We start from the raw sequence: 21,789 nt of genomic DNA, 5'->3' as shown, positions 1-21,789 counted from the left end.
AAACACTGCTGTTAAAATAATTGAAACCGAATCTTTTTTCAACGTAAAAAATGAAAGTAAAAAAAAAAACAACAACAGCGCAGCTGAATCTTGGCGTTGTATTAAAGACAACAAACTGCAGGATAAAATCATTTTGTGCGATGATTTTTGTGACTGGCATAGAGAGGGGGTCTGTAAAGGCTGTGTGCGTGTGAGGGTGTCGTTAAAAGATATGCACAGTGGGAAGCCAGGGCATAGCCTCTGGATGAGAAATAACACGGAGACACCAATCCATTAATAGCGGAGATGTGGTCGGTAGGTTAGGGGCGTTAGGGTGGATCTGTGGTTGGGAGGTCAAAAGTGGGAGGGGGAGGGGAGGGGGGTTAAGGTTGGCTGGGTGGGAGGTCAGAGGTGGCTATAGGGGAGGGGGCTATTGGTCAGGGTCAGAGGTGGCTGCTGGGTTGGAGGTTATTGGTGACTGCTGGGGTGGGGGCTATCAGAGGTGGCTTATGGGTGGGGTTATTTGGGATAAGAGGTGGTTGCTGGTGTGGGTGGGGGGGGGTTGTAGGTGGGGGAGATGGCTTCTGTGTTGGGGGTTTAGTGAGGAAACTTCGGGGATCAGAGATCATAATGATATTTTTATTGTTGTTTCTGAAAGATGTATTTCTTGGTAGGGTTGTTGTGTTGTGATAGATAGAGCTGGTGGTTTGTGGGGAAAAAGTCTGTGTATTGATGACTCTATTTTAGAGAAAATGTATCAAAAACTTACATGCAAATTTGGGGTCATCTTCGTGCATAGACCAGAAGCAGTAGTCGAACGCGAAGGTCTGAAAGTAAAAATAAAGAAACCATTGTTTACATTTAAAATGGTAGTATTCAATACATTCATTGACAGATGACAACTCATTCATTTTCAATAAAATAAGATGCTCTTTTAAAACATTATTTTAATGAATTGAAAACTCGGGTAACTAGACTGAGGGTGTCTTTAAAAATGGGAGCCAATGAGAACTTATATGAATGCGTACTTAAAACAATTACAACTGACACCAGCGCCACCAACAACATTAACCCAAGCCAGCGACTATCAACATCAACTCCACTTAGCCTAATGCCTTCAGCTATGAACATTAACCCCACTAAGCATATTGCCCGCAACTAGCAACATGCGCACAACTAAAAACATTAACCCCACTTAGCTTAATGCCCACAGAATTAACCCCCCAGTTAGCCTAATGCCTTCAGCCACCACCATTAACCCCCCCCCCCACTTAGCCTAATGCCTTCAGCCACCAACATTAACCCCACTTAGCCTAATGTCCACAGTTATCAACATTAACCCCACTTAGCCTAATGTCCACAGTAACCACCATTAACCCCACTTAGCCTAATGCCTTAAGCCACCAATATTAACCCTACTTAGCCTAAAGCCCACAGCTACCAACTTTAACCCCACTTAGCCTAATGCCCACAGCCACCACCATTAACCCCACTTAGCCTACTGCCTTCAGCCACCACCATTAACCCCACTTAACCTAAAGCCTTTAGCCTAAGCCTATCATCCCTACACGTCATCCCCTCAACAAACAAACACACTCCAATTACCTTGGCTGATTTCCTTGAGGCACCATCATGTCTGGAGAAAAAAAAAACAGGTAAAAAACGTGAATTAATAATAAATGAAACAAATGTTAGCATTGTATTATCGGCCTGCTCTCATGGCACAGCTCATTATAACGTGACCTGGGCCGTTTCTCTTTGTTAAAATATTTTACTACAGCACTCAGTGCAAGTGCTCTTTGTTACGACCAAGAACTCATGTTGGGCCACTGAGATACAGGAAGGGTAGGGTAGCACGGTCTAAGGACAACCGCTGGTCTAAATGGTACCGAGATAGATGGTTGGGTGATCGCAGACTAGATGGTACCACGATCTACGGTTGGTAACCGTTGTCTAAATGGTACCACTTACTACGGTTTGGTAACCATTGATTATATGGTACCACTTACTACGGTTTGGTAACCATTGATTATATGGTACCACTTACTACGGTTTGGTAACCATTGATTATATGGTACCACTTACTACGGTTTGGTAACCATTGATTATATGGTACCACTTACTGCGGTTTGGTAACCATTGATTATATGGGACCACTTACTACGGTTTGGTAACCATTGATTATATGGAACCACTTACTACGGTTTGGTAACCATTGACTAGATGGTATCACTTGCTACGGTTTGGTAACCGTTGCCTAGATGGTACCACGATCTACTGCGTATTAGCTGTTGTCTAGATGGTGCTACGATCTACGGTTTATTAGCCGTTGTCTAGAATGTACCAAGGTATACAGTTTGGTAACCGTTGACTAGATGGTACCACTTACTACAGTTTGGTAACCGCCGGTCTAAATGGCAGCAGGCAAACATCAATAATTGGTATCGTAGGCCGGCAGCCGTACAAAACGGTTAGCTCTTAACGTTACTAGGGCGTCACTGATGATTGGTGAGTGGTTGACCAATCAGGAAACACCGCAGACATTCGTGTTTTCGCTGTCATTGTCTTTCATTAGCACCGATTTCAAACTATATGAGTGTGGGGGGGGGGGGGGGGGGCGGGGGGGGGGGGGGCGGGGGGGGGGGGGCAGAAGGGAAGAGAGAGAGCGAACAAGTTAACATTATTGTAATAAGACGCCGAACAAAAATAAAAACTGAAATAAAGTTAGTGAACATAAACATGGTGGTGTGAGTTATCTTTGCTGTACACAATCCCAAAAGCCTCTACTGCCATCTAAAAATTTAAGTATAAACACACCAATACGTTATGTGTGTACACAGCACCTTACTATACAACACAAAAACCCAGGAGTATGAATCCCTTACCGCTGAACTAGTATCATTCACCTGAAAAGGGGCTTTCACATACGTTCAATTATCGATTAGCCCTGATATCAACACACTCACATTCGAGTATCGCCTATTATGATACTTCAGCCTTAAAACCAAACTAAATTAGTGTACGTTGATCCAACACAAGTGTATATACTAATAACAAAAATCAATCAATGAACTAATTATGAAAATAAGCGACCATTACAGTTTTCCTTAACCCGCTATTTTTGTATTTGTTTGAGAACCTCTGATCCCCGCCATATTCAATTTCAAATCTCCGATATATTTTTCCAATAAACCCGTTCACTTAATGTGACCCTAATAACTCATTGAACCGGCTGATCATTAGTAGCGAGCCGATGATGAACTCCCATTCAACCAGATTCGGTTTGCTTTGTCCCGTCCCCATCTCCCTTCATTTAACCCGGGCCCGGGCGAAGGGGCCGCCTCAATGGGGCGCTCATTACGGCAAGTCGCCTCGACAGTTTCACCGCTGGGTTGATTCAAAGCTGCCTACGGTGGAGGTGAGCTGGCTTAGAAAGGGTTAACAGGAGGGGAAAAAAATCTTTAAACTATGAAGAAAAAAATATTCAAACAATGCCTGATGCTTTTTTTTTTTTTTCAAAACGCACGTCAATAAATTATGGATTGATTTGTGCGCGCGGCTAGCGGCTAATGCTTTATGAAAATAAAATAAAAGGATTAGTCTATGAAAATTTAAATGCGCCAAAGCAATTTTTATTCCAGCTACTCCCACCCCCTTCCCCCACCCTAATCCCTTTATTGTGGCGTCTATAGTTCTGGGTAAGGATCTCCAATCCGCTCCCCCACCTCCAACCATTTCACAACACAGACAGAGCCTGACATATGGATATAAAAAAAAACAAGAAAAAAACAGACGTACAATCAGAACTGAGCGTCAGACGTCCAGTTGTGTCTAGCTCTCTTCTAGACCAGAATTTGTATTTGTTGCAGTAGGCATTTGTACTACTAGACTAGCATCTACAGCTAGACTATCATCTACAGCTGGACTATCATCTACAGCTAGACTATCATCTACAGCTGGACTATCATCTACAGCTAGTCTATCATCTACAGCTAGTCTATCATCTACAGCTAGTCTATCATCTACAGCTAGACTATCATCTACAGCTAGACTATCATCTACAGCTAGACTATCATCTACAGCTAGACTATAATCTACAGCTAGACTCATCTACAGCTAGACTATAATCTACAGCTAGACTATCATCTACAACAAAACTATCATCTACAGCTAAATTTCCATTTGCAGCTAGTCTATCATCTCAACTGGACTAATCTATAGCTGGACTAACAGCTACATCTGGACTAAGCCTCACCCCCCCCCCCCCCCCCCCCCGCTTCATGTACTCTTAGAAAAAGACTGTTCACACGAGTACGGCAGCAAGAAGCTGGAGGGACGCAGCCTTTGATGAAAGACAATTCAACTCTCGCGAACAAAGACACGAATGATGCGCATCACGCAATGGCGCCATAAAATCCGCAGACCACGAGACGCGTGTAGAACAGAAAGCTAAACAAAGGAGGTTGTCTGGGGTTTACGTGCAATGGCAATCACAAGTTGGAATACATGCAGTAAGTTGCATTACACGAGCTTTCTGCTCTGTATTTGGTTTTATTGAACACGGAAACACTGGGTATTTTGTGAGGGTTTTTGTCTGAGTGTCTTTAATAGAAGAAATACTGCACAGATTTAACTGCCCAATAAAAGCTTGCCGTTAAGCACTGTAAGCAACGAACTGACCTGGTCGTATAAACGCACAGGTCAGTCAAAAAGTGTACCGAGGTAAACAATAAAATGTAAGGAACTTCAAACCCAACACCAGAAACTCTACTCTAAAGTCAACCAGTTAAGTTATGTATTGGCCTTGTAACAACGGCACTTAAAATCAAACGCAAAATCGACAAATAAATCAAATGCATTGTAATAATCGAACTTGAAAAGGATTGATAACAAAACAAAAAGTTATACAACTTCTAAAATACCACCCAAATTATATAAACTAAACAAATGTGAACTTTAACAACGCCTCATATCACACAAGTGTCAAGTAAACATAGTGAAGTCGCGTCATGCTTAAGAAAATGTTAGGAATGACATGGGACATCAATTGACTGCATGTGATGATTTATTCAACGTGCCATAAGACAAATCCGTCACGTCCCTCCAAGATTTCCCTCGAGCAACTAGGTCGTGCCGGGTCCAGACTGTAGGAGTCTTGAGGAGCTGGCAGGGGTGTGGGTGTGTGTGTGTAGGGTGGGGGTGACTGGTGGGACAACACAATCAGGAATACATAGCCTTTATGTAAGCTACTAGTCACCGTGTTGTATTAATGTCATGAGTTTACCTGCTGAAGAAATTGTCACATCCAAGTGCCATAAGCCTATGTGAGCTGCTAAAGACCGTGTCCTGTAAATACGTCATTACATAGATCCGTATGTCATATCAATGTTATGTGATAACACTATGTGAGTTGCTTAAGTCCTTGTACGTCAATACGTCATTATATAATAACATTTGGTAGCTACAGTAGAACATGTCAGGTCCAAAACGTCATTACAAAAAATAAAATGAAAGCAGCTTTAAAAAGTGTCAAAATGAGACGTCATGATCTACATACAACTGTGTTTGTCAGAAAACAACATCGTAAGTTCCAAACAATAAGACTTGACCTATTGTTTTCTGACCAGCATCTAACACATGTTTACATGTAAAGGTGTTTTTCCTGTCTCTGCATGTCCTAAAGTCTATGGGTGAGCGAACGTGCGCGGCCAGTAAACATGCACGGGTAAGCCGATTACACAAATATTGACACGCCCCCAACCTTGAGATGAAATTAATTTTCTCGAGCCCCCAATGAGGTAATTACCAGAATTAATAAAGTGTGGTTAAACACGCTCATTGGTCACATGCAACAACGAGAACAAGATGACTACAGCCAGGGAAATTAACAAAGATGGCTTTACACAAGAGAGGACTACAGGCTAGCAAATTAACAAAGATGTCTTCACATTAATACATGTTTGTTCTGCTCTACTCTGTCCTGTCTGGGCTAATTAAGTAATATAATTTACATGCTCTTGATAATTAATCAAAAGTTAACTAAAGACGGCTATAGATAACGCGAAGTATTTAGAAAACTAAATAGGTTCTAAACTGATATAAGGTGTTTTTAACTTAGAAACTAATGTTAGTTTATTTTATACAAATGGTGTAGGTTCTAGAAGCTAATTGTCATGTGGGTTTTATAAAATAGAGAATATCACGTATTATTTTGGGGTTTTAAAAACGGCACGTTATGATCTAACATGGTTATACTTTTTAAACGTTGTCTTTAATGTGTGAACTAAAATAGACCACATACAATTGAATGCTACCACCCAAACAAAATAATTATAGTTGATAATTCCAAATTTTAATATTCGTTTCTAGACCTCTACAATTCGCTGGCCCAACAGCTATTGAAAAAAATAATCATTACGGTTTTAGGTTTTGTTGTGGTAGTCGAAAATTTAAAACATTAAAAACTTCATACGGTAAACAACAAACAACCCATTGCATCAGGTTATTCATAGAGCAATTATTTGATGTTTCAGGATTTTTTTTTCTTTTTAAAATTTAAACTGTATGTTGCACGAGAGGATTACGATTTTTTTGTGTACAGTGTTGCTAGGCAATTCAAAATGGCGTCAGAGTCTTTGTTACATAAAGCACAGATTAGATCGATTCGAATTTTAATGAAGGGATTTCCGGCAATGGCCGCCTGTGATCTAGCAGATCTGTAGGGCTGATGTTGCCAGTGTACGAGTTCTCTACATCTATCTGGACTTTAGCATCAAGTGCTAGCAGTGTACGAGTTCTCTACATCTATCTTGACTTTAGCATCAAGTGCTAGCAGATCTGTAGGGCTGATGTTGCCAGTGTACGAGTTCTCTACATCTATCTTGACTTTAGCATCAAGTGCTAGCAGTGTACGAGTTCTCTACATCTATCTTGACTTTAGCATCAAGTGCTAGTAGATCTGTAGGGCTGATGTTGCCAGTGTACGAGTTCTTTACATCTATCTTGACTTTAGCATCAAGTGCTAGCAGTGTACGAGTTCTCTACATCTATCTTGACTTTAGCATCAAGTGCTAGCAGATGGCTGATGTTGACAGTGTACGAGTTCTCTACATCTATCTTGACTTTAGCATCAAGTGCTAGCAGATCTGTAGGGCTGATGTTGCCAGTGTACGAGTTCTCTACATCTCTGTAGGGCTGATGTTGACAGTGTACCAGTTCTCTACATCTATCTTGACTTTAGCATCAAGTGCTGTGCCCGTCAGTCAGTTCTAAATCACACTATCTTAAGTGGTGGTTCTATACATACCATGATGCGTCTCTTAAGCTAAGACATATAATATAATATAAACTTGAATGTGGCCCTTTTAATTGAAGCTTTATGCGTTTCGATGGTAACGGCAAGTATGACGTCATCTAACTCTGGGGTGTGTGTGTGTGGCCATTGTACAAACTCAATCCAACAACCGATACTATTATTAACTCTTTGCATGCTCCTTTTGCATAAGTATTAACCCATAGTGAAAATAATTGTGAACACGTAAAAATTATGCTTAATTTTTGTTCCAGCTATCTACAGAAACGTATTCTTCGTGTGTTGAATCAGGCATGTCCCAAAAAAAATTTTCGGCCGCTGAACCAGCTAAGTGTTCCTTTGAAAAAAAAAAGTTTTCTATTTTGAAACAATGCGCTGGAACTGGGTTGAGAAAAGGTAGTCGATCAGTCGTGCTGGGAGCAGACCTGGTTAGAGTAAGGCTAGACCACCCGTCGGGGTAACACCAAAACAGGTCTCAGATGGCGGCTTGAGAGACATGGACAGGTCCGCCCATCTCTTCACAGTTAGGATAACTATCCAACATGACCGGCCGGCATCCGGAAAATAAAATGCCAGACATCTGATGCAGATCCAGCCTGTAGATAGGGGATAAACGCCGAATGTTGCAATAACACCATCTCACGCAAGACGTTGGGGGGGGGGGAGAAAGGGGGGGGGGAGTGTGATGGATGATAATGCTACGTCTGTACATGCAAGCATGCACTAGTGCAGTTGTTACTTCCTTGTACGGTCTATATGTTTTATACGTGAGTAGGCTGCAAGCTATTGTTAGCACCAACCCACAAACCATAACGGTTATATATCAAAATCGTGTATTACTGATAACGCAAACACATCAAATAAATAAAATTGATATCAACCCGCTGAAATTTTGATTAAAAAACAAAATTTTCGGTCGGGCGAAGACAACAAATCAAGTTTTTATCGAATTACACAGGAGAAGGGTTGGTTATGAAAGAAGTGTGTGTTGGGGGGGGGGGGGAGGCTCATCTTGAGAGAAGAAGTAAACCATCAACACTTTACCGACACTGAATGAGAATTTAGATGTAATCTCCACCACCTCGACCCGGCTCTCCCTCGGACCAATCTACCCCTCAAATCACAGCAAGCCAAATTGCATCAAGGAAGGGCTAACTCAAACGGCCAACACCCACTATTTACACGCTGGGTCGCCGGCGTGAAAAGGGGCGCAATCATAATAAATAAAACACGGTCACTGGTAAGATTCATATTGGAATTCATCTTTTTGGATTCACTGCGCGACCAAGGCCCGGAGTTTAGCCTTAAAGTCCAATATACTAATGGCCCGCCGTAAATTGAACAAGCCAACAAGTTCGGTATAGAAAATAAAAAAACCTCGCTGGTGAAGGATTTGGGGACCCTTCGTTTAATCAGAATGTCAAATATATTAGTAAATTGAACAAGCCAACGAGTTTGGTCGGTAAAGAAGTTTAACAACGTAAAAGAGATTTAGCGACACGAGATTGAACATGGATACACTGTATCGACTGTGTATCAACGCCATTAATTCAATCACTACAATATAAATCAGGAAATCGATTTTTATCGATAGAGTTCCACGTGAAATCGATACAGTTCAGCGTGAAATCAATAACGGCCTCCGCGACACAAAGAACTTGATTGAAATTTAAAAACAATGCTCGGGCTTTGAAGCAAACTTAAACTTGATTTTCAAAAAAACAAGTTGTGTTTGTAACTAACGCTGCCTGCATTGTGCAGATTTTATACAAGTTTACCACCAGTTTAACTACTGCAGTCATGTTTTCATAACTTTGTTTTATCATCAATTTCATTTCGTTTATTTTGGTGTTTTCTTGCATACGCCGTAAGAGAGGATCTTTATAGAATTCTTGTTTAGTCGCCAAAATAAAGTGGGCAGCCTGTTTCTTGTAAAAGACATGGTACTCCTGTCAATGACCCCTCATGAGGTCAAAGCACACAGCGTAACCATACGTGTAAACCTGAGACCTTGGGTACTTGGTAGTAATACATTTTTCTCTCTTTGTTTACCAGGTATACTGTACTTACAAAATACTACCTAACTTTCTGGGTTTGTCAAGATATTTGTCAAGCTATAACTATTTGAAAACAAGTCTTAAAGGTGCTCAAGATCAGTTCATTCAAAGAGCAGGATGTAGTCAACAGGAGCAGTGTCAGTGTGTAACAGCAGCAGTGTCAGTGTGTCAGGATGCACAAGAGCAGGCCAACATCAGTGAACGGTTGAAACATGCAAAGAGACGTTTAGAGGATTAAATGAAAAACGTGAGGGTGATGCATGTTTAGCGTGATTGTCTAATCTTCTGCCCACCGGTGGTAAGTGGATTACAGCATGCATCGCTAGCTCGGCTTACGAGAGGGGTAGGGGCACAATACATGGATTAGATAACTGTGTGAGCAGAACAGCAGAGACGAGAGGTCAGAACTTTGTTAAAATGTGACCAGTACAGTTGAGTAAAATAACGATTGAGATGTGACAAGTACAGTTGAGTAAAATAACGATTGAGATGTGACCAGTACAGTTGAGTGAAATAACGATTGAGATGAGACCAGTACAGTTGAGTAAAATTACGATTGAGATGTGACCAGTACAGTTGAGTAAAATTACGATTGAGATGTGACCAGTACAGTTGAGTAAAATAACGATTGAGATGTGACAAGTACAGTTGAGTAAAATAACGATTGAGATGTGACCAGCACATAAGTGAGTAGATACTGTTTTACCAGAAGAGGTGAGTAGATATGGGACAAGAGGGTAGAGTAGATGGGACGTGAATACAGCGAAATGTCCAACGCCCACACGTATCAAACAGAAGACTCAGCCGACTGTATGTCTATCAGTGACTTCATTAAGGAATCTGAAAATACCACAGGACAGTTAAACACTACAGACATATTCGACTGTTTACCTAAACCCAATCATCCGGCCCTACACCAAACCACCAGCCCCCGTCGGTTCAAATATCGATAAGTTAAAAACTATTGAACGTGAGGATTATTTGATTACGTAAAAGGTTGCAGCAGCCTCTACCCCTCCCTGTAGAAATCTCCCCACCCCCCTACTGCGTCTTTGACGACGTATTTGAGATCAATATAAATTTGCGCATCATAAGGCTAATTCCGTCCGGAGGCCCGAGGCAGGGACTCTAATGGCGTGTGTGCGTCGGTCTGTTGGCGAGTGTGGGGGTGAGAAAACACGGCTCTCTAGTGAACAAAAATCAACAATATGGACGACGGTTTTCTCGAGACAACAAAAATCAACAATATGGACGACGGGTTTCTCGACAACAAAAATCAACAATATGGACGACGGTTTTCTCGAGACAACAAAAATCAACAATATAGACGACGGTTTTCTCGAGACAACAAAATCAACAAAATGGACGCTGGGTTTCTCGAGACAACCGAAAATCAACAATATGGACGTCAGTTTTCTCGAGACAACAAAAATCAACAATATGGACGTCAGTTTTCTCGAGACAACCGAAAATCAACAATATGGACGTCAGTTTTCTCGAGACAACAAAAATCAACAATATGGACGACGGTTTTCTCGAGACAACAAAATCAACAAAATGGACGCCGGTTTTCTCGAGACAACAAAAATCAACAATATGGACGCTGGGTTTCTCGAGACAACCGAAAATCAACAATATGGACGTCAGTTTTCTCGAGACAACAAAAATCAACAATATGGACGTCAGTTTTCTCGAGACAACAAAAATCAACAATATGGACGTCAGTTTTCTCGAGACAACCGAAAATCAACAATATGGACGTCAGTTTTCTCGAGACAACAAAAATCAACAATATGGACGACGGATTTTCTCGAGACAACGAAAACCAACAATATTGTCGCTGGGTTTCTTGAGACAACAAAAATAAAATAATATGGACACGGATTTAAACAAACCGTAAAGCATTCACAGCTAATACGGTTTTAGATCTAGTGTTAATATAAGAGAAAGATATTGATATGAACACGCGGAACACTTTCGTGCTAATGGTCCAGATCTTTAAAAATAAAAATCACATATAAGTGAATAAAACTTCACGAAATTAAACAAACAGAAATATTTCTTTCAGATGTTCTCAACGACCTGAGTTTTTTTTAAAAATGTTTAAAACACTCTAACGTGATTAGCCTCGAACATGTAGCTAAAAATGTGATCTTTGTTTTCCTTGCCAACAAAACAGCGTCAATATTGAAATGTGTTTATTGTGGTAATGATGTCAATATTTTTCCTGCGCGAAATAACAAAGCCTGCGGCAAATTAAACCAGGTTTGTCATCAAATGCAAGGCTTTGGCTGCACGGGACAGGGGGTATTAAACTAATAAATTGCGCAAACATCTTACGGATAAGTAATATCTAAAACGCCGACTCTATATTCAATCGTTATTTTGTAGAGCAAACGTATACATTGGTTTTAAAATATCCTAAAATGTTAGCCGTTAAACACACACACACAAAAATCAAATGCTATTTAAGTGAGTTGTTAAAAATAGCTATATTTTTTAGTCATTAGCGATACATTGCTAAAACAAATGCATGAATTTGACCTTTAGCTCAGTACAAATATCGAACAATACCCAGTTATAACCAGGTTGGTGTAATTTCAGAAAGGATCAACGCATGCTTCACTTGGGGTGGGGGTGTGGGTAGGGGGTAAGAGAAGCTGGAAGGCGCACACCTGTGTAACCACACCTGAGCACTACCACTTCCACGGGGCCAAACTTAATAGTGTAGCTGATGTTACAAAACTTGCCAGCTATTGTTCCATCCACAAGAGACGACACTAGAAAGACATTAAATTTATTATTTCTGCCCTGCCTGCACTCAACCTCTCAGTTATCGTATATCCCACCCCGCCCCTTCTTGTATTTCTCTCATAAAACCCAAACCATCAACACAATTATAAAACACGTGATGCAATTCATAATATATGCAAGCCCCATTATCTCAAATATTACTGCTGGACTCACAAATCTCGGTATTCTCCCTTATATTTTTATGCACGAGTCAAGGCCCTTTTTTTTCTAGAGTTTTCTCCCTTAAAATATTCATCACCTCCTGGTCAAAATCGCAATCTGCCACACCATTTTATTCGCAGACCCACCGGCTACGAATGAATAGTACACCCCCCCCCCACCTCCCAACCACACCAACCAGATTTGGTGAGTTTTTTTTTTTTTTTTCCGAGACCGACGCCACAGCAAAGTAGGAAATGTCAACGGGCTCTCGAGAAGGCTTTGTCAATCAGCAGGATAGCCCGGCCTTCGGGTGGTGCCACATCTTCGCTACAGATGGAAATAGTACAGTCAAAGAGGCTCTAACCAGTCACATGGTGGGGGGGGGGGGGGACTTTAAGTCAAGTGACTGACAACAGTCAGGCTGGATGGTAACAGACATATGAATGAAGAGACTCAACAGATCAAGTCAGTTTGATTGGACGATAAAACTCAACAGGTTAGGTCAAGTCAGCTAGACAACAGTCAACCGAATGAAGAAAATCAACGGGTTAAGTCAACTAGATAACAGTCAACGGGTTAAGTCAGCTTGACAAAAGTCAACTGATCAACAACAATAAAATTAAATAGTTTACATTAAAATGCATACACAAACCCAACGAAAGGAGGATTGAACTTCGATAAAACTAAAAACGTGTACTAAATGATTGTTATTGAATAATTTGAAGTATAACTAGAAGTTGGACACAGTGCTATGTACTAAGTCAACATCAGCACCTTCTTCTTCTTCGTTCTTAATTTCAGTGTTGGAAGGGATCCCCTCCAACACAATAAAGTATACGTGTCAACTGGTTATGCATCAGCACTCATCAGCGCAAAGCCAGGATGAGTGTAACAACGTCTTGTTGGCTAACTGAAATCTACAGAATAAATGGTGAACTTGGTCATTGCCTAACACGCGCATGTATGACTGTAGCAACGTCATGTTGGCTAATTCAGTAATTGAAATCTACAGCTGAGTTGTCCCTTATAGTGTACATTGGCCCAATACTCGCATGTATGACTGTAGCAACGTCATGTTGGCTAATTCAGTAATTGAAATCTACAGCTGAGTTGTCCCTTATAGTGTACATTGGCCCAATACTCGCATGTATGACTGTAGCAACATCATGTTGGCTAATTCAGTAATTGAAATCTACAGCTGAGTTGTCCCTTATAGTGTACATTGGCCCAATACTCGCATGTATGACTGTAGCAACGTCATGTTGGCTAATTCAGTAATTGAAATCTACAGCTGAGTTGTCCCTTATAGTGTACATTGGCCCAATACTCGCATGTATGACTGTAGCAACGTCATGTTGGCTAATTCAGTAATTGAAATCTACAGCTGAGTTGTCCCTTATAGTGTACATTGGCCCAATACTCGCATGTATGACTGTAGCAACGTCATGTTGGCTAATTCAGTAATTGAAATCTACAGCTGAGTTGTCCCTTATAGTGTACATTGGCCCAATACTCGCATGTATGACTGTAGCAACGTCATGTTGGCTAATTCAGTAATTGAAATCTACAGCTGAGTTGTCCCTTATAGTGTACATTGGCCCAATACTCGCATGTATGACTGTAGCAACGTCATGTTGGCTAATTCAGTAATTGAAATCTACAGCTGAGTTGTCCCTTATAGTGTACATTGGCCCAATACTCGCATGTATGACTGTAGCAACGTCATGTTGGCTAATTCAGTAATTGAAATCTACAGCTGAGTTGTCCCTTATAGTGTACATTGGCCCAATACTCGCATGTATGACTGTAGCAACGTCATGTTGGCTAATTCAGTAATTGAAATCTACAGCTGAGTTGTCCCTTATAGTGTACATTGGCCCAATACTCGCATGTATGACTGTAGCAACGTCATGTTGGCTAATTCAGTAATTGAAATCTACAGCTGAGTTGTCCCTTATAGTGTACATTGGCCCAATACTCGCATGTATGACTGTAGCAACGTCATGTTGGCGTATTGAAATCTACAGCATCAATGGTGAGTTGTCCCTTATAGGATACAGGAGGTCATTGCCCAACATACGCATGTATGACTGTAGCAACGTCATGTTGGCGTATTGAAATCTACAGCCTCAATGGTGAGTTGTCCCTTATAGTGTTCAGGAGGTCATTGCCCAACACCCGCATGTCGTCTCCATGCCAATCGATACCTTTAAGACGCATCGATTAGTGTTAAGGCTAGCGTGTTATGATTAGGGCTAGGGTTTGGTCACGGGCAGGAATCGATATGCTTGACGGCGTTACCATGGATACCGAGCGCCGGCAACCTTGGTACCGTATACCGGAAACGCGCCTCCAGCGTAATCACAGCATTCATTAGTTATTATGTAGTCATCATTGACTTGCAACTATTAAAACATGAGTAGGGCCATTGAACTATCTATATAAAACCACTTATCGCATCTATAAAAACTCTATAAAATAATTCCCACACAAGGTTTAAATAGAATCTGGGAAAATCCCAGAAGGATAATAATAGCAGCAAAAACTAAATCCCAAATTCTCTGGTTGTCCATGACAAGAAAATCACATTTTCCCATCACCCCTTCATTTAGAGCAGCGGGCTTATCTTTATTTCACATTTGCACCTAGAAGCTTTCTAAATACATTATCTTGGTTTCCTTTTAAGTTCGGGGTGAACGAGGAAGTGGCTTTTGTTTTTTATAAGGTTCTTGTGTCTCCAAAGTTAATGATATCTGCGTGTCAAGACGAAGGTTCACTCAGATAAGACATTGTTAGCAAAAACACACGGGCATGCCATCAGCACAATGGCTACTGGATGGGATAGAGCAGTTGACTTTATAGACATAATTAACATGAAATGGGGATAAGTTCATATTGCAATCAAGATAATGCTGATGCATTGAGAAATAAATAACCATTATATTAGGATACCATACAGAAAAGGGGACGGTGTGGATGAATGGTAGAGCGTTCGACTGCTAACCTTTAAGTCTCGAAATCGGATCCCGGGCTAGAGTTCGTACGACGTTTCTGAGTCCACCCAGCTCTGATGGGTACCTGACTCGCTATAGGGAAAGTCAAAGCGACTGGGCATTGTGTTGAATACACTATCCCATCAAATGCCGAGGTCATTGATACAGGCGAACTCTACTTCACCTGCCGAATTCCGTAAACATCCGAAGAGTGCTTTACTTTTTATATACAGAAATAAATCAATATAAAATTATACTGATAAATCAACACAATAAAATGATATTTCAAAAATAAATCAACCATATCAGGTTGAGATATTCTAAAATAAATCAACTGGATATAATATTGATCCTTTCACCCGATATTGGGTTTATTTTCTCATTTTAGCACAGAGTAAAACAGGAATCGTTGTTAATCTAATCCGTACCGCAACAAAGAAAAGCGTGGCATGACACGCGTGATGCAAACAGTTTCACGGTTGCTGGCCATCAAACAGTTTCACATCACGACACGGTACAGTGGACGCGAACAATAGACCCGTAACACGAGCTACGGGTGAGTGTACTCCATCAGTTCCAGGTCAGTTAAAGCTGGCGAGATGATGGCGTCATGCCCGCCATGATACCTGCTTCAACTGGCTTTCTGACCACGCTCCGATGCACATTCGATGACACGCTCCACTAATGTGATGTAATCGTTCATATAGATATGGCTTAGTCACATTACAACTCAATCTCCGGTTTATATCTTTAGCCAAAGGTGTGACGCGGTGTTTATTTCTATGTGGGTTGATTGTAAGAGTATGTATGTATGTATGTATATATATATATATATATATATATATATATATATATATATATATATATATATATATATATATATATATATATATATATATATATATATATATATATATATATATATATATATATATATATATATATATATATATATATATATATATATGCACGTACATATCTACTAATCTACTAGATCACTCATCCATCGATACATCTCTAGCCAAAGATGGTCAAGACAGATTAGTCTATGTCCACCGTCACAACACCTGTCACCACAATGACTTCTGTCCGCAAGGAATAAGGTTTCTGCGTTGCTATGACAACGTATTGATTTCAAACTATCCCTTTTGTCTGACGGAAACCACCGCCATCCGAGACGTGGAAGTTTCTTGGAGTTTTGTTTTGTTCTTCTGATCCCGTAACGGTAGGTCGATGTCGGCTAGACCATGTTTGTAGAGGGTGTCCACCACCCCCCCCCCCCCATGTGAACAATAACACGGCTAGTGTATGTATAGCTGTCTCTACAATATAGGTTGCTGCAAGTACTACAACTGCCTAAAAAATACACACAAAAAATATTGACAACCCTTATTTTCCTGATTTAATTAATATAATACAACTCAACATATCGCTAAGACCCATGTATTATGATGGTATTGTTCAGATTAATATATTTTCCTGTAATGCTAAGACCTGTGTATCTAGCTCCACACCACAATTTTCACACTTATAGAGACACCAGCGAACAATTGAATTACCATGTTGCAGCTCTGCTCTTAAGGTGCTCCCATTGAGAAATCTTTACACAAACAGGTTATCTGCCTAAGTTAATAAACAATTCTGGTACTTAAGACGCAAACATTTAACTAATTCACTTGAAGAATACTTAGGGTAATGTAAGTTGTTTTTCTTGCAAGGCAATAAGACAAGCGACCTTGACCTCAAGGTGATGTTACACCGTCAACGTTGAACAAAAAGTTTAAAAATTTAAACAAAAAAAGTAAAAAAGAAAAAAATGTCTTTCTCAAAGGCAACGTTACTCCAGTGTAAACACAGAAATGTAAAAGGAGGGGGGGGGGGGGGGGGAGAACGGGGAGGGGAGTGAACTTTGAAAGAGAAATAGAAAAAAACACAACACGAAAGATAACTCTAGGCGATGTATCAATGACTTCCGCTCTTGTTCACTGCATAAGGTATCAATTTTATTTTAGGCAGGCGATGCCCCCTGGAACCTGATTTCACGCTGGGATTCCAGCAAAGTGTAGGGGAGATTTCCGGGAATAATTCGGTTCCTGTGGGAGGGGGAGGGGAGGGTTTTGTGAGACCGGACAGGGAGGGGAGAGCTACACTAGAGAGCGTGTAGGACAGAGAAAACATGGAGAAAAGAGGTGCTCTCGAAAATAGAGAGGGAGTGAGAAACAACGGCACGCACTATAAGATATACATGCGGACAGAAAGGAAACAGTCGTATGACAAGAAAGTTCGGTATATGTATATGACTTAATCTAGGAATGATATGGCTTAGTCAGACATATACATACACAAAGCTACACGTTGGTCAAATATATCCAATGACCAGCAAACAGCTCGCTTAACCTATACCGATTTTCATTGCATTCAAATAAGGGATGCAGAGAGTTCTAACCTTAGCTGATAACAGTTAAGTTTTCTAACATTAGAGCAAGCATTAGCAGCATAACAGTATATATCTATATATCTATATATATATATATATATATATATATATCTATATATATAATTATCTTCTGGGAGACGCTAGAAAACAAGCTGTAAGCGAGCTCCCTACCACCCCCACCCCCACATGGTCTGGTGAGCTGTGGTTCACGCTAAATGTTTACAAGCAGAGCCGGGTTTAGTGACGACTATTAGGGGCAGATAATTTAGTTTGAAACGATTTTAAGCATAAGGGGGGGGGGGGGGTAACTAAGTGGAGTTTACTTTAACGGAGGGGGGTGGGGGAAGGAGGGGAAAGGGGGGGGGGGGTATCGTCCTTAACGAGCTAATTATAGTGTTTTAATGAAATATTTTCGGTGGCAGCGTTGGTACTGTCGAATTCACAAATTATGAATTACTGAAAAGTAGAATAATAATCATTAAAAAAGTTTTAAAAAACCCACGTTTTCTGATTGAACTAAAAAGTAGAAAATAAATGCTATAGGCCCTACATCACAATAATGCAAGCGATCACTCTACTATAAGCGATGAAAAACGTGGGGCGCCGAAGTAAAAGTTATATTACTATTGATTAGATAATACTATTGACTTTTATTAGGGAGCTTGTAGAGAGTCAACAGTATTAGAAACTGTAAGAAAATCACGGCGCCCCACGTTTTTGCTCGCTTATAGTAGAGTGATCGCTTGCATTATTGTGATGTAGGGCCTATAGCATTTATTTTCTACTTTTTAGTTCAATCAGAAAACGTGGGTTTTTTAAAACTTTTTTAATGATTATTATTTTCTACTTTTTAGTCTTTGTCTGTTTGTTTGCATTAAAATCTTGCTATCGATTTTATCTTTTCACTTTTTTTGGGGTAAACGAAGACAACTCGTAAAAAGACAACTCGTAAAAAGACAACTCGTAAAAAACACGTTGTTTGAATACGTTACTGACTAGAACACATAGATTTGAACCCGTGTCGAGTGGGATAGCAATCGTGTGCCCAACCACTCGACCATATCGTCTCCCCCAAACTGGCCTACCTCCTGTAAGTTTAAACTCGGTTCAAGCTAAATTCTCTGCCCCTAAGCCTGTGGCGACATGTGATCGTTCGCTTCACTGCGCGCGAGGTACGCGTCGCTGGTTTTTTTTCTAATGGCTAGCAGAGGAGAATTATATATATAGATTATATAGCGGTCTAAAATGCTCAATAAAATGTTTCCATTGATCAATTTAGTAATAATAACAATTGAATATTCAATGGTCATCCAAAAGAAAGCTTCCCTGAAAATTTCAGCGCGCTAGCTAACTGGGAAGTGCCAGAAATTTCGATCGCAAGATTTGATTGGAAAGACAAACAAACAAACAAAGACACAGAGAAAGCAAGTTAAAGAAAACGTGGGAAAAAACAACAACTAAATAGCGGCATATGATATGCCGCGGGTCGGCTCGTAGTTTCTAACATTAGCATGACAGCAGTTAAGTTTCTAACATCAGCATGACAGCAGTAAAGTTTCCAACATAACAATTCCAAGAGTAAAATTTCTGGTCCAATTAGCGAATAAGTAGGTCATTAGTTTGTGACAGGAGGAAGGACCACAAACGCAGCGTGACATTACAGTTCTGACCCGGTCATTCATTAAACCACATTAGTATAACGAGTCGTTTCAACTAATTCAGTATGTCCACACACCCACAATTTTTTTGTTTTTTTAAATGTCGCTCAACTTAATGAAATCCTATGTTACGGATGTTTTATTAGTACTAGTTTGACATTAGCTTCCTTAAAAATACATTGAAAATATCATTTTTAACAAGCACATATAGATTAGAGACGTAGAGCATCATTATTTTTTGTTTTAGTTTTTCAACATATAGATCACTTTCTACGCCTAAATGAAAATCATTAGTTATGCTACGATATTTTAAGTGAATATTCAAAGTAAATGTACAGTATAGATACTAAGATAAATAATATGTAGGTTACAACGTTACATTAAGGTTCGTGGTAAAATGAGAACATATGAGAAAGTAGGGAGTGCAACGCGGTTGTATCAAAATTGCTGATTTGCATGTTGCATCAATACAGGATCAAGAGATTGGAGGAGGGGGGGGGGGGGGGGGGAATGATGCCGCTGGGTCGCATCTAATTATAGAGCAGATATTAACGAAACCACAAATTAGTTCGGGGCTTCCCCTGCTGTGAGGGTGGAGGATTTATACAATGGAAGGTTAACGTTTACAGCCGCCATTTGAAACCACAGACTTGCAGGCAGTGATAGGGTTTACATTATAGTTATAGCTCTTGGGTCAGTTCTTATACTTAGTTAACGCAAAGCAGAGGTAACTTTTTCCAATGGCTTATTAACACAATAAAATGAAATGTTAGCCTTTCGAACTTGGCGGTCATTGAGGCAGACATTCCTGTGTTTCTGTGACCTAGGCATAGGAAGTAATACTGTGGTCAATTTGCCTTAGATTTTCCCTAAGATAAGACAGGAACTTATTAGAGCTGAGTGGACTCAGTGAAGTCTATGGACTAGAGCTCGGGATCCAAACTCAAGTTCGGTTCAGCAGTCGAAGGCTCTACAGCTCGGCCACCCAGTTCCAAGCTACACAACATATATCACTTTAATATTTATTTTAACAAGACAGAAGAAGCTTGAATGTGGGTGATAGGCAGTTGGCTCCACCATAATGCACTAAATATGTTAAAATTTTATTTGTGTGTTAACTGTCTGAATGATATTTGTGTAGGTGATAAGCAGTTGGCTACACCATAATGCACTAAATATGTTAACATTTAATTTTTTTCTAAATAGGCTGCATGATACTTGTGTATGGGAGCACACAACCTCAACATACAGAGACGTGCGTGTATTAGGACCCAACGGTTATTGGGTTCACAGACTTCAAGAAGTCAGGTATCGGATAACGGTTCTAAAACAACATTATGAGTTCTGCTTTGGATTTTTCTGCTTTAATAATAAAACCATATCGGACGGTCACGGCTAAAATAGAGTGAAAGAGACGGGCAACTGTAGCACTGGCCGGCGCTCTAAGGACGGGACAGTGGAGAGGTGTGGGTTCCATAAAAAGATGAATTATGGATGACTTTATAACATTGGCTAGCGTCATCCTAGGCTGGCATGTAGCCAATTAAGTATACACAGAGAGCATTAGGGGTTGTTGCTACACAGAGGACATTAGTGGCATTTGCTACACAGAGAACATTTGGAGCTGTTGCTACACAGAGAACATAATGGGTTGTTGCTACACAGAGAACATCAGGAGTTGTTGCTACACAGAGAGCATTAGGGGTTGTTACACGCCAGGCATTTGGGGTTGTGGCTAAACACAGGACATTAGGGGTTATTGCTACACATAGGACATTTGGAGTTGTAGCTACACATAGGACATTTGGACTTGTTGCTACATAGGGGAAATTTGGAGCAGTGTTTCTTCCAGACTTTTTTCCCCGGGGGGGGGGGGGGCTCTTGAAATTTTTGGGGGGGGGGGGGCGGTAGACTTTCTTCGGGGGGGGGGCGGACACTGTTAAAAGTATATATTTTCTATATAAATTATATAAATTTCATTTCGTTCGGGGGGGGGGCGGTAAAAAAATTTCGGGGGGGGGGGGGGCTAAGACCCCCCCCCCCCCCCCCCCCCCCCCCCCCCCCGAAGTGATGCCTGGAAGAAACTCTGATTTGGAGTAAAAAAAAATACACGTTATCCTTAATTACACTTCACAATAATTGTGCAAGTTACACTTCATAAGAATTGAAATCAATTGTATTTGTACACACTGAGTTACTTTAACAAGGGGACGGCGTAGTCGGGTGGTACAGCCTACCACTGCTAACCCGAAAATTTCGAGTTAGTATCCCGGGCCCAAGAACGTGGGGCGTCACTGAGTTCATACATCTTTGATGGGTACCTGATACACATAAGGAAAAGTAAATGGACATCGTACTTATCACACAATCCTTTCATAAGCCGAGGTCACAAAACAGA

General features: G+C 40.6%; 1 protein-coding gene across 8 annotated transcripts in view; it reads right to left on the bottom strand.

Annotated features, from left to right (window-relative positions):
• LOC131949721 (kinesin-like protein KIF13B) overlaps positions 1–21,789 on the bottom strand; it is a 279,264-nt gene that overhangs the window by 172,843 nt on the left and 84,632 nt on the right. For all 8 annotated transcript variants that reach the window (XM_059311582.1, XM_059311583.1, XM_059311585.1 and 5 more), the window contains exons 3-4: positions 1,585–1,615; positions 749–806 (exon numbers count right to left, since the gene is read on the bottom strand). In XM_059311582.1, coding sequence (XP_059167565.1) covers positions 749–806; positions 1,585–1,615 — 89 coding nt within the window. The remainder of the gene's footprint in view (positions 1–748; positions 807–1,584; positions 1,616–21,789) is intronic.

This window comes from Physella acuta, unplaced genomic scaffold, assembly GCF_028476545.2.
Source record: "Physella acuta isolate Inbredline_101_S28 unplaced genomic scaffold, ASM2847654v3 ptg000710l, whole genome shotgun sequence".
NCBI classification, from domain to species: domain Eukaryota; kingdom Metazoa; phylum Mollusca; class Gastropoda; family Physidae; genus Physella; species Physella acuta.
Note: the sequence above shows the minus strand (reverse complement) of the source record. Positions and strands in the feature narration are given on the sequence as shown.